General features: G+C 34.0%; 1 protein-coding gene across 2 annotated transcripts in view; it reads left to right on the forward strand.

Annotated features, from left to right (window-relative positions):
- Positions 1-13,463, forward strand: part of GTF2E2 (general transcription factor IIE subunit 2) — a 59,915-nt gene that overhangs the window by 18,396 nt on the left and 28,056 nt on the right. For both annotated transcript variants that reach the window (XM_031691483.2, XM_072950330.1), the window contains one exon: positions 444-535. In XM_031691483.2, coding sequence (XP_031547343.1) covers positions 444-535 — 92 coding nt within the window. The remainder of the gene's footprint in view (positions 1-443; positions 536-13,463) is intronic.

Below are 13,463 nucleotides of genomic sequence, written 5' to 3' on the forward strand. Positions count from 1 at the left end.
TCAGAAATTGATGTAATAGGTGAAAAACTGAACTTTTTATTCCTTTCAAATAATCTCACTTCTCATGGTTTTAAGTCTGTCAGAAAAGCACTATGGATTAGATTGAGATTTGTATTGTCCTCTTGTTTCAAAAGCTTTGCCTCTATGGGGGAAATCTAATCAGAATTAAGGAAAGAATGAGATAATGGTGCTTATAAAAGAAATGTATTTTAATGCTTTTGAATTATTTATATTTTGTTCCCATCCTTAGAAAATGGATGGTTTTTATGCGTGCAAAGATTGTGAATTTGTTACCAAGATTTTATAGGATAGAATTTACTAGATAGAAAAACTCAAAATGTGAAGTATTTTACCAGTGTTAAAAAATCATCTTAGCTGCTTGAAAGTCATAATCATATCCAATATAGAAATGTTTTAATGGTTTTTTTGAATTTCATTTGCAGATCATAGCAATGGATCGTTTAACTTGAAAGCTCTAACAGGAAGCTCTGGATATAAGTTTGGTGTTCTTGCTAAGATTGTGAACTACATGAAGGTAAGTACTTTACTCAGCTAACAAAAATTCTGTTTACTTTTTGGCAGAAGAAGGGGGTTGGAATTTTCAGGAGTAAATTTGTATATAATGTCAAAATGTATCAAATTATGTTTCAATATGTGTGGTTTATTGTATGCCTGTTATTCCTCAGTAAAACTAAAACATATTTAAAACTTCAAGCCTTTTACATTATACCAAATTAACATTGATATAATGCTGAGTGAGTCATCTAAGTATGTTTAATTTACATTATATTAATTCAGGTACACAATTTAAGCCCACCATTTCACTTGACAAAATTGTGCTCAGGCAGTAGATACAGTCACCTCTTAATTAGTCAATACCGGCTGGCAGTACTAGTGAGCAGATGTGAATGACTTAGAGGATATTACTTCCATTGTTGTGAGAAGTGAAAACTGCATAGTATAGGCAGATGGTGGTGGTGGCTTTTCTGTATCTTGGAAGAGAAAATTTAAGTGTTACTGAGGGTCTTAGAAAAACATTTACTCACAAAAGAATTAGGATTTACTGTTTGTATTTAGTATTTAGTATTTTTTGAAGTAAATTTCGAAGTTTTGATTTTGACTTTACTAAATACTTTAAATCCTAACTTAATTTATTAAAATTGAAGTTTCATTTATGGCTAAGGTAGCCAGGTGATTACAAATTTACCCCCTTTGTCTGCCAATTCTTCCATTTAGTTACTGGTATCTTTTTTGAAAGAAGTCAAACTACTAACTTTGTTATTATTTCAGATTTTACCTATCTATCCTTAATATGTAAATGAAATTTCTATGTGAAGGTTTTTCTTTTGTAATTTAAGAGATCTGGCATCTGGCTGTATTCTGAAATCTATGGTTTGTATTTGATTGCTAGTAGAAATCTGTTAGTTTATAATTTCCTGTTATCAAATAATATACTCTGACACTTACACGCATTCACCTTTCATTCCGTTCATCCATTTCCGCACATGGTAAATAGTTATTAAAACCTACTAGGTGCTATTTTGGCATGAATGGTATGAATACCCAGACGAAATGTATGCCCTTGAGGCTGTCAGTTTATTGAGGGAGACTGACATTCAAATGTCATGTTTTTGCTACTCTTCTGAAACAGTCTTCGTTTATCTCAATGACCCTTACTTACAGCTTTGTTAATCTAGGACAATAATCTTCAGATTTTTACTCAAATGTTCCCTGAAACAATTTCAAAAAACTGTGTATCCCTTTGCATATATTTAAATTGGTAACTATAATTTTTCAGCAAAAGTTTAGTGATGCAGGATGAAATTTTTGGCATACTGTAATATTTTGATAAAATATAGCACTCAAATTTAGCTAAGGGAATCTAAATGCATTTTTTAAAAATTTGAATGAAAACAAACTTCGGTGGTTGGGAATTTTATTTTCACTTTCAACTTGTATGTCAGTTCTGTTACTCCCACTGAATTTTATCCTAATGTTATATGTTTTTATGTTTGAAAATTTTCTGTTGATCATACTTTTTGTCACAATAATGTACATAAATTGAAATTAGGAATGTTTTCCCTGTGACCATAAGGCTCTAAATATTAAAATTATTTTCTAGTTTGAGTTTTTATAATTACTATTACCACACAGCTGATTAGAATAATATACATATGTTAAAATTTTGGTTAAAATTCACTTTGCCTATTAATTAGGCAACAGAAATGTGTTTTTTAATTAAGTGAATGGAGCTGTCTTGTATGTTCCTCCAGTGGTTCTTATATCTGGATATATATATATATTAGTTATTGATAGAATGACACAAGATTTTGAGATTTTTGAGGTTTAAGTGCTGAGAAATAATTATTCATATAAATAAGTTCATTCTAGTAGAAATTTTGTGATAGCAGAGCCTTCCAGTTACATGCCAAAAATCACATAGTTACTTATCATCAAACATCTATCAGTTGACAGTTCTGTTAGGTGCTCCTTCGGTTTTGTTGAAAGTGAAAGAATGGGAATCACCTTACTTGCCTGGTCCTTAACCATTTACTTATTTAGTTTCTAGGAGATGTACCAAAAGAATTAACAGGACTCAGTAAATGTCTTCTTACATCAGTTTTCCCATCTTTCCCATGCAGGCACTTTTCTTTAATCTGCTATACTCAGAAGCAGTTGAGAAAATAAAAATGCTAATTTCAACACACCTTTACCAATGCAGTTTGTTTTGATGAAATATTTTTTTTTATGTATATAAAGTTATTTCTGTCAAGACTGTCAGGTTGAAGGTTTAGCATACTCAATTTACGGAAATTATTTCCTAGTTAAACAAAGCTAGTCTCTATTGTCAGGCCAACCAGATACTTTGTATCATAAAATAGCTTTTACCATTAAGTTCTAATAGACAGGTTAATACATATTTTCAGTAATATAAAAATCACTGAGAAATACAGTATAGAATGAATACTACTAAGGCAGCTGAAATTAAAATCTTGTGAATCAAAAAATTTACCCATTTTTATAATAATTTAAAAACAAATACGCAGTTTACTGTCATTTTACATTGCATCATTATAAATTAAATAGTCAAATATTAATGAAGTGATGGATATGATAAAAGGTGTGTGCTTGTATCTTCTGATCTCTGATATTCAGCTTTTAGTTACAAATAGAAGGGAATGATTCAGAAATAGCTACATTCTACTTCAGGGTGGTTAATGAAGGAGAAGGTTACCTATCGCTGAAAACAAATCAGTTTCACTAGCTAGCTATGACTTACTTTTTTAATAGGAGGTAGAAATATTAAACCATTTAAAAAATGTAATGAGAATTGACTAATCAGAATAAAAATTTCATGATGTAATTTGACAAAATAGGTTTTAACTACCACATTGAATAGTGCACATTCAGTCTAAAATAGTTCATGTATGGTTTTTGTCTGTGGGTCTTATGTAATAGCAAAATTTGAACAATTTGGTAGTCCTAGAAAATCATTGCTATATTTAAAAGAATCAGCCTCCTTAATTGATATTGCTTCAACTCTTTAAATATATTTTTTCTTCAAGCTAATATCAAGGAATGGGTTTTGAGAATTGGCTAAAGTTAATTACTTAAATACTTGGAAAAAACCCACTTTCATCACTAGATATTTCTTACCAATGTTCCCTTTACTTTGCTCTTGCCAGATTCTCCCCTAAGAGCAATGCATTTTTGGACAGTATGAAATCTAGGTGGGGTGTGTCGGGGTGGAAGAGACAGAGTTGTTTAAAGGAAGCTGCTCTCAATTGCCCACAAACTGTAATGTATCAGAATTTGAAATGTCCTAGCAAGGGCAAAAATAACTTGTTTTTAACTCTGAGGAAAAAAGGTGTAGGGCTGGAAAAGACAAGAAGCCCTACCTATAGTGGATAGTTTATGATACCTCAGTTATCATTTAAGAAGTCTTCCCCAAAACAGTATTTTTTGACCTGTCCTTTTGTTTGAGTCCCTGGAGTTCATTACACCTCTAGGCAATGCGTCATAAATTCTGAGTGGAGGTGAGAATTGTACCTTTTGTGTGTGTACGTGTAAAAAGGGGACAGGACTGTTTTGAAAGGGAAAGAGTACATATGGAAGATGATCTGTAACTTTTCTTGGAAAATCTTCAACTGTCTCTTGTGTACCCTTTCTGAAGATCTGATAAAACTAAGAACTTAGAAAGAAAGCAAAAAGACAACACAAAAATGCTCCTAGTTTATTCATTTACTGATGGAAGAACTCTTAATTGCTCAATGAGAATTATTTAGAAGTTCTGTGGAGAAGGTTCAAGAGACACCATTAAAGAACTGTTTGCGATAGGTGCAGTGAGATTTAGAGCAAGAAGTATTTAAACGGGGAAAAAATTAAGAACCAGATGCAAGAACTTCACAGTCACGATACTGAGAACATTTAACAGAGGAACAAACTGCCCAACACATCTCATTGGCTCCCAAGATGGTTATTGTTGTACCACAGCCTAGCAGTTTATGTTAAAATAGTAACTGAGACATCAAAAAGATTAAATTACTTGCAGTGGACCTGATTGAGAAGATAGAAGAATTTCATGGTCCATTTTAGAATGGATTTATAGATATAGTTAATGTAAAACAAATTTTATTGCTTAAAAGAGTAAGTCTGAAGAAAAAAAAAGCCCTTCAAATTATCTTAAATATTCCCTTATGAAGGATGCCTCTTTCTCCATTCAAGACACTAGTTCTCAGGTGACACATCAGTGGGTCACTTTGTTTTTGATGGAATGATTTTTTTTCTTGATTTCACTATTGTCCCTTTATGTGGGTATATCTCAGTTATGGAAAACATTATGTGGAAAAATTTGATTAGTTTGGTTTAGCCTAGCTCAGTGGTTCTCAACATATTTTCTAGCCAGTGGCATTAGCATCTCCTGGGAACTTGTAAGAAGTGCAGATTCTTGGGCCCCTTCCTAGATCTGTTGGGCAGGTGCAGCTCAGCAATCCGTGCTTTCACAAACTCTTCCGGTGAATCGGATGGATGCTGAAGATTGAGAACTACTGGCCTAGCCTAGCTTCTGTCTGAATTAATTCTGACAATTTTATTTGAATTTAGAAACTCTGAAGTCCAGAGAAGTTAAATGACTAGCTCATAGGCACAGCTCTGGTTGACAGCAGGGTAGAGTCAAGAACCTGGATTTTTTAGTCTTAAGTAAAGCATTTAAATTATACAGCAGTGTATCTGATAAATACAGGTGTAGAAATCCTTTAAAAGATGGGAACAAATCAAATCTACTCATATATAAAAAGGATAGTAAGTTGTGATGAAGTAGAGTTTATTCTGGGTAAGTAAGAGTGCTTACTGTTTGAAAATCAGTGTAAGTCATTATTACATTAGTAATAGAGCAAAGAAGAAAAAGCATAGGATCATCTGAGTTAGATACAGAAAAAGCTTCTGATAAAATCTGACTCCCATTCATGATAAAAAAAAAAAAACTTGGAGCAGATTAGTAGTATAAGCTAGGTCCCTTAAGACGGTAGAACGGCCTTTCTCAATCGTCTTACCCTGAAGGAACCCTTGAAATAATTTTTAGGTCTCAGAGAACTCTTGGAAAAATTGTTATACCTACAGTTCAGCTGTGTTACTTAATCAGTAAGTTGTGGCTATAATAAGCCGATAATAATTGTCTTATTTAGTTTCTGTGCGTGGTTTTCAGTATGCTTGAGTCTTGCTGACATCCTTCCTCACTCTCAAGCCCAAACAGCATTACAAAGATTTCTTTTTGCCACATGTTTTTTCCAAAGATTATTTTCCGTTGAAATCCAAAAATCACTTTAAGTCAAAGCATTTTTTTTTTCCTTAGAGCCTTGCAGAAACTTGTTCAGCCAGTTCTTACAATTAAAAAAAAAAAAGTCTGCTAAGAAAGCTAGCTTCTGCAGTCATTCTTCATCTTCGAAGCACTCAGAAAAGTATGGTCTACTATTTTCTTGAGAACTCTTTCTCTGCTAAACCACTGGATTTCTGTATGGAGCAGGAGATTTATATGCTCAAGTGCACTGGTCTTTGTTAGTGTGAAGCAAATCATTTTTGTGACACCATTCAAGACATTTTTCATTTCATTTCCAAGGGTTTTTTTTTTTTTAATACTGGTACCTCTGTGAAGAAAGCAGTGTCTCGTGACAACATCGTAATATTCCTTTTTTTTTTTTTAAACGAAAGAGGCAAAACCTTGTACTGAGCCAGCCGTTGATGGGGCACATCAGTGAGGATACCAGTGCAGTTTCTCCAAGACAGACCTTTGTTTCTAGATATGAAGATACCACCTTAAATGTCTTACTCTTTGCTTGTTTGTGGCTGTTCTTTGCGGCAGAAAAGTTTTCTTAAAATTTACCATCATTTAAAAACTTTGCAGATGTTACTGTATAACATTTATTGGTGAAATCTGTTGGTTTGTCAGCCTGGGTAGACAAGCTGTTGTTTCTCAGTTTATTAAACAAACCTCTTTAGTGTCATGTGATGTGTCATCAGTTTGCTGATATATACTGTTTGATACTTTTCAGTTTCTCATACTGTGCATTTTACTCATTATCATTTGACATGTTAATATTGTTAGGTTCCCACCAACTGTGTGATACACCCACTCACCCTCTTGTTCTGGGTGATAATAACTTGATTTAAGCCTTTTCACTGAACATGACATTTTTTCTCTTAACAAAGGCTTTTCTCTGATTTGAGATTCCAATAGTTGTTTAAAATAGTAAGCACCTTGACTTGTCTAATACCTGTGACTTATATTCAGGTGTATTTTCAGTTTTGCTGGAACCACTGTAAGTCGTTTGCCATGATGATGCACAGTGAATTAGGACACCTGGGTTACCAGCCCTTGTAAACCCCCATTGGTCAGTAGCTCATTGTAATGGTAGGTGTTTTTGGTATCTCTTACTGCCCTGGTGCAGTGAAATGACTTAGAAGATTATAGTTCTTTATTACTAACCTTATTAGAATTGTTCCTGGACCTAGGCTTAGAATCCTTTGCTGTCACAAATCTCATCTTCAGAAATCATCACACTGGACTGTCAGGCATGTTTATAAAACAAATGCTAATAAATTATAAAACCACAGGGAATACTTTTCCAAGAACTGCATCACAAAAAATACGAACATTTCACAGTGTTTTATTTTTGTTACTACACGATCCATGTTTTGCACATTTACAGCAGCAAAGCAGCAGGGGGCAGTTGAGTCCTGGTGTGTAAAAATCCTTGTTTAGATTGAACATTTCCCTCAGATTTCCTGATACGAGAGCGCAGAGCTGTTTGCTGCCTTAAGTCATTTTGGTACTGAATAAGTGAGGGTTAGGGGAGGTAATTTGGAAGGGAGTTGCTAACACTGTCAGCCTGCCATGCTCCCATTTGTGCAATAGAGAGCTTATCAATTATTAGCGGCCTCTCCCTGTTTAATCAGAAACCGATAATGGGCTCAACCAAAAGAACATAGCCCTGCTCACGTCGCCACATGATGCTAGAAGACTTCTAATGAAATCGTTAGCCTGGTGGCTCATTGCATGCATTGTTAGTTGCACATTACTACACTCGCATTGCATGGTTCATGCAGATGAAAATATTATGGTTATTTTTAAAATTACAATTTTTTGTGGTACCCCTAGTGAAATCTTATGGAACCCTAGGGTTTTAACATGGAGTAATGGTGGAAAAACCCTGTGATACGAAAACCTACTTATGGTGAGAGAATGGTTGCATTTCCTCTGAGGTCAGAAAAAGACAAAGATACACAATATAAGAGACAGTTGGGTATTACGCTGGAAGTCCTACCCAATGCATTAAAGCAAGAAAAAAGAAATAACATATAAAAATTGGAAAGGAAGAAGAGAAACTGTAGGTGACTTGATTAAGTACATAGAAAAGCCAAGAGAAGAGGGGAAGAATATAGCTCAGTGGTAGAGCACCTGCTTAGCATGCAAGAGGTCCTGGGTTCAACCCAACCTCTATTAAAAAAAAAAAAAGCCAAGAGAATCTACAAACTATTGGAATTAATGAGTATATTTAGTATAGTTGCTAAATACAGGGTCAATATACAGAAATCACTTTCTGCAAACTTTCAAAAAAAATTAGAAAATGAAATAAAATAGGAAGTGCAATACACCAGACATCTTTTGAATCTTATGTATTCTCTAGACACTCCTGTCCATTTTTCTTAATTCCTGGTCTAAGCAAGAAATAAGAAAGTAATTTTAAGTTTTTCAGGTATCTCTCTTGCTCTTTTTTTTTTTCTTTCTGATCACTCATTTTTTTGTAATATCTTTTCACTTGATAGTTTGATAGCTGTATTTTTGGCTTCTCTTTTTACATAATTCAGTGGAACTAGTTCAGCTTTTATACATTGAATATTCTGTCTATTAAGCTTGATCTGATTCTAAAAGTAGCATTTATTTTAAAGTTAAAAACAGCAATAATAAGAAAGATGGGGCTAGTGCTTTTTAAATTTTTCTTGAGCTATATTTATTTGCTTATATTTCCAGACTGACTTAGTCTTTTAATAATTTTATATTCTATTATAATGGGAAGGTTTTTAATGTGAAGAAAACTAAGGAAAATATATTTGATAATCAGCGATAATGGAGAATATGGAAAAATTATTTTGAAAGACTTTATTTGGCTATTCTTAAACAAATAAAATTAACCTCCTTTATTTCTTCTAGTTTAAGCTATGTTCTTCCAGGTCCATGTATCCCAAATATGCCAAAATACATTGCATATATCCAAAATAATCAAAATACCCATTCAAAATAACTGTACTGATTGACACCATTGTTTGATTGGCCACCCCAAGATTAAAAATTCTCTAGCTTTATACATGTACTAATACACTTCTGTACTGATACCCTCTGGGTGTTATAAACTTGCATAAAATTAGAAATTTTAAAGGTTGAGATAAAAGGTAAAATGGATATATTTTCTTAAAAAACCCTTTTGCTGACTGAAAGCAGTATGATCAAACATCTCATCATGTCTGAAAATCTTTGTTTAGCCTTCTTTTACAAAGTGATTTGAATGTTTTACTCTATTTGAATCCTTGGCTTTAATTGCTTTCTTTGCTATAAATACAGAGATTCATATAGATCAAGGGGAAGCAAGTACTTATGTTAGTTTCTTATTGATGCTGTAACAAATTACCACAAACTTAGTGACTTAAAACAATGCAAATTGATTATCTCACAGTTTTAGAAGACAGAAGTCCAATATCAGTCTCACTGGGCTAAAGTAGGCAGGGTGGTTCCTTTTGGAGGCTCCGAGGAAACCTTCTGTTTCCCTTTCCGTTTTCGGCTTCTGGAGGCCAGCTGCGTTTCCTGACGTGGCCTGGTCCCTGCATCACTCCAGCCTCTTCCATCATCACAGAGGATGATATTAATATTCACTGTGACTCTCTTTCCTCCCTCTTTCCCTTATTAGGATATGTATGATTACATTGGACCTACCCAGACAATCCAGTCTCTCCATCTCTAGATACTTAATTTAATCACATTAGTCAAGTCCCTTTTGCCACAGATGGTAGCTCAGTCACAGGTTGCAGAGATTTGGACATGGATGTCTTTAGGGGAGAGAATGCAGTATTTGGGGGAGGGGATTCAATAATGATGGCAATCACAATCAGTAACTCATTACAAAATTATGAGACTAATTTTTTAATCTTTCTCACCAATTAGGCAGTTTGGTTAGCAAATTTCCATCTTTCCTTATTTCAGTTCATGCAGCCATATCAAAAGGGTTTGTAATTTTTTGTATTTTTGATGAATTGAACTCACAAAACGGTTTTGTATGCCTAACTTTTGTATATGTATGTTTAGTTCTTACTCTATTTGTGGAGCTCTTGAAAGGCAGAAGTAGTTTGCATTTCATTGTATGTCTCATTGCAGTACTTTTGGCAAAGAGGAGTTATAACTAAATATTTGCATGAATAAGTGGATGAATTAATAGCAAATGTTCAGTAAATGGTTCTTATCTGGTATATGTTAAACTTTGCTTTCCAAACATACCTTTGGAAAATAATTACTCTAGTTTTCAGTGGCCTGACTGAAGCCCAGAGTTCAGTAACCTGCACAACAGTGATGGAGCTTAGGGTCTGGAATTGGTTTTTTTTATTCTTTTTAAAAATTTTATTCTCTTTTTGGCTAGCGGGAAGGGGGGAGATAATTAGGTTTGTTTGTTTATTTATTAATGGAAGCACTGAGGATTGAACTCAGGACCTTGTGCATGCAAAGAATGTGCTCTACCACTGAGCTATACCCTCCCCCCTTTTTCTTTTTAATTTAATTTTTAATTTAAGTTTTTGTTTAGTATATCTCTTGGTATAAAAACACAATATAAATAATGACCAAAAATTTTCCCAACTTGGGAAAGGGAAACAGTCACCCACGTCCAGGAAGCTCAGAGTTCCACACAGCATCAACCCAAGGAGGAATACACCACAGCACATAGTAATCAAACTGACAAAAATTAAGGATAAGGAGAAAATGTTAAAATTAGCAAGAGAAAAGCAACAAGTAACATACAAGGGAATCCCATAAGGCTATCAGCTGATTTGTCAGCAGAAGCTCTACAGGCCAGAAGGGAGTGGCACGATACATTTAAAGTGATGAGAGGGAAAAACTTCCAACCAAGAATACTCTATCCAGTAAGGCTCTTTTTCATATTTGATGGAGAAATCAAAAGCTTCGCAAACAAACAGAAGCTAAAAGAATTCAGCACCACCAGACCAGCTTTACAACAAATATTAAAGGAAATTCTCTAGTCATCAAACCGTAAGAAAAGAGAACAAAAAGAAGAAAGAAAAAAAGACCTACAAAAGATTGCTTTGGCAATTTAGGGTCTTCTATGGTTCCATATAAGTTTTACAGTTGTTCTAGTTCTGTGAAAAATACCATAATTTGACAGAGGTTGCATTGGATCTGTAGGTTGCTTTGGGTAGTGTGGCCATTTTGATAATGTTGATTCTTCCAATCCAGGAGCACAAGATAATCTTTCCATTTCTTTGTATCATCTTCAGTTTCCTTCATGAGTGTTTTACAGTTTTCAAATCATAGGTAATCTCCTAGGTATTTTGTTATTTTTGATACAGTGAAAATGTTTATGCCAGTTATAAAATTCTGATTTTTGAAGTTAAAAAAAAAAAGTGAATGAAGGGCCAGAAATGGCAAAAATATCCTTCTTTTTAATGAGTGAGTCGTATTCCATTACGTATATAGGCTCCATCTTCTTTATCCATTCATCTATTGATGTTCATTAGGATGCTTCCATATCTTGGCAGTTATATATAATGTTCCTGTTAATAGCAGGGTGTATGTATCTTTTTCAATTAATGTTTTTGTTTTTCTTGGCTATATGCCCAGGAGTGGAATTGCTGGGCCATAAGTGGTTCTGTTTTAGGTTTTTGAAAAACTTCCATATTGTTTTCCATAGTGGCTGTACCAATTTACATTCCTCCAACAGTGTACAAAGGTTCCCTTTTCTTTATATCATTGCCAACATTTGTTATTTGTGTTCTTTTTGATAATGGCCATTCTGACAGGTGTGAGGTGATGTCTCACTGTGATTTTGATTTGCATTTCCCTGATACTAGTGATGTTGAGCAACTTTTCATGTTTCTGTCGGCCACCTGCATTTCCTCTTTTGTAAAAATGTCTGTTCAGTTCTTCTGCCCATATTTTGAGTTGGTTGTTTACTTTTTAGATGAAGTACAGTTGATTTAAAATGTTGTATTAGTTTATGGTGTACAGCATGGATGGACTTGAGGGCATTATACGAAGTGAAGTGGGTTGAACAGAAAGACAAATACTGTAAGATATCACTTACATGTGGAAGCTAAAAAAATAAAACAAACCAGTGAATATAACAGAAGAGAAACAGACTCACAGATGTAGAGAAGGAACTAGTGGTTACCAGTGGGGAGAGGGGAAGGGGAGGGGCAAGATGGAGGTGGAGGATTAAGAGGTACAAACTATCAGGTATAAAATAAGCTACAAGGATGTATTGTACAACATGGGGGATATAGCCAGTATTTTATAATAACTATAAATGGAGTATAACCTTTAAAAATTGTGAATCAACTATATTGTATACCTGTGACATACAGTATTGTACATCAACTATACTTCAATTAAAAATATGATATTGTAAAATAAATATATAAATAAGTTTTTAAAAAGAATATAAAAAGGTATTAATGAAAAAGGTCTTATTCTCACCTCTAATTCAACTTAGTTTTTCTTCTGCCCTGCTTACTATGAGTAATCCCTTTTATAACTTTCTTGTGACTCTTTCTAGCGGTTTTTTATATGGAAACAAAATAGGAATATACATTTTTATTTTTGTCTCTTATGTGAAAGGCTTCATATGATATGATTTTTAACATAAATACTTTTTTTTACTTTTACTTTAAAAAAATTGGGATATGATAAACATATTATGTTGTATTATTTTTAGGTGTACAACGTAATAATTTGGTATATATATATATGTATTATACAATATAGTATTGTTAACTGTAGTCACCATGCTGTACATTACATCCCCGGGACTTACTTACCTGGAAATTTTTACCCTTTGACCACCTTCACTCATTTTCTTCATCCGTTAGTTACCCACGTCCCAGCATACCTCTGGCAACCACTAATCTGTTCTCTGTATCTGTAAGTTTTGGGGATTTTTTGGATTCCATATATAAGTGAGATCATGCAGTATTTATCTTTCTTTGTGTGACGTATTTCACTTAGCATAATACCCTCAAGGTCTGACCATGTTGTCACAAATGGCAGGACTTCTTTCTTTTTTATAAATTAATAATATTTCATTGTGTGTTATATGTATATAAAAATTTTAAATACTGATTTCACTTTTTTAGAGCAGTTTTACGTTTACAGCAAAAGAAGTTGACATACAGAAAATGTGTATATATTCCCTCCCATCCCTACAACCTCCCACGCTGTTGGCATCCTGCCACCATAGTGGTGCATTTGTTAAATCTTTGAACCTACGCGTTGTTGTGGTGCATTTGTTAAATCTTTGAACCTACGCGTTGTTGTCAGCAAAAGTCCATAGCTTACCTTAGGATTCACTCTTGGTGTTGTGCATTCTATAGGTTTTGACAAATGTATAATGAATGTATCCATCGTTATAGTTTCATGCAGGATAGTTTCACTGCCCTAACCCTCTGTGCTCTGCCTCTTCATCTGTGCTTTCCCCTTAACCCTTGGCAACCACTGAATTTATTCTCTCCATAGTTTTGTCATTTCCAGAATGTCAGTTGTTTTGCAGCCCTTTCAGGTTGGCTTCTTTCACCTAGTGATAGGCATTTAAAGTTCTTCCATGCTTTTTCATGACTTGATAGTTCATTTCTTTTTAGCACTGAATAATATTCCATCGTCTGATGTTCCACAGTTTATCAGATTGACTGACTGA

Source organism: Vicugna pacos, chromosome 26 (genome assembly GCF_048564905.1).
Source record: "Vicugna pacos chromosome 26, VicPac4, whole genome shotgun sequence".
In the NCBI taxonomy this organism is placed as follows: Eukaryota; Metazoa; Chordata; class Mammalia; order Artiodactyla; family Camelidae; genus Vicugna; species Vicugna pacos.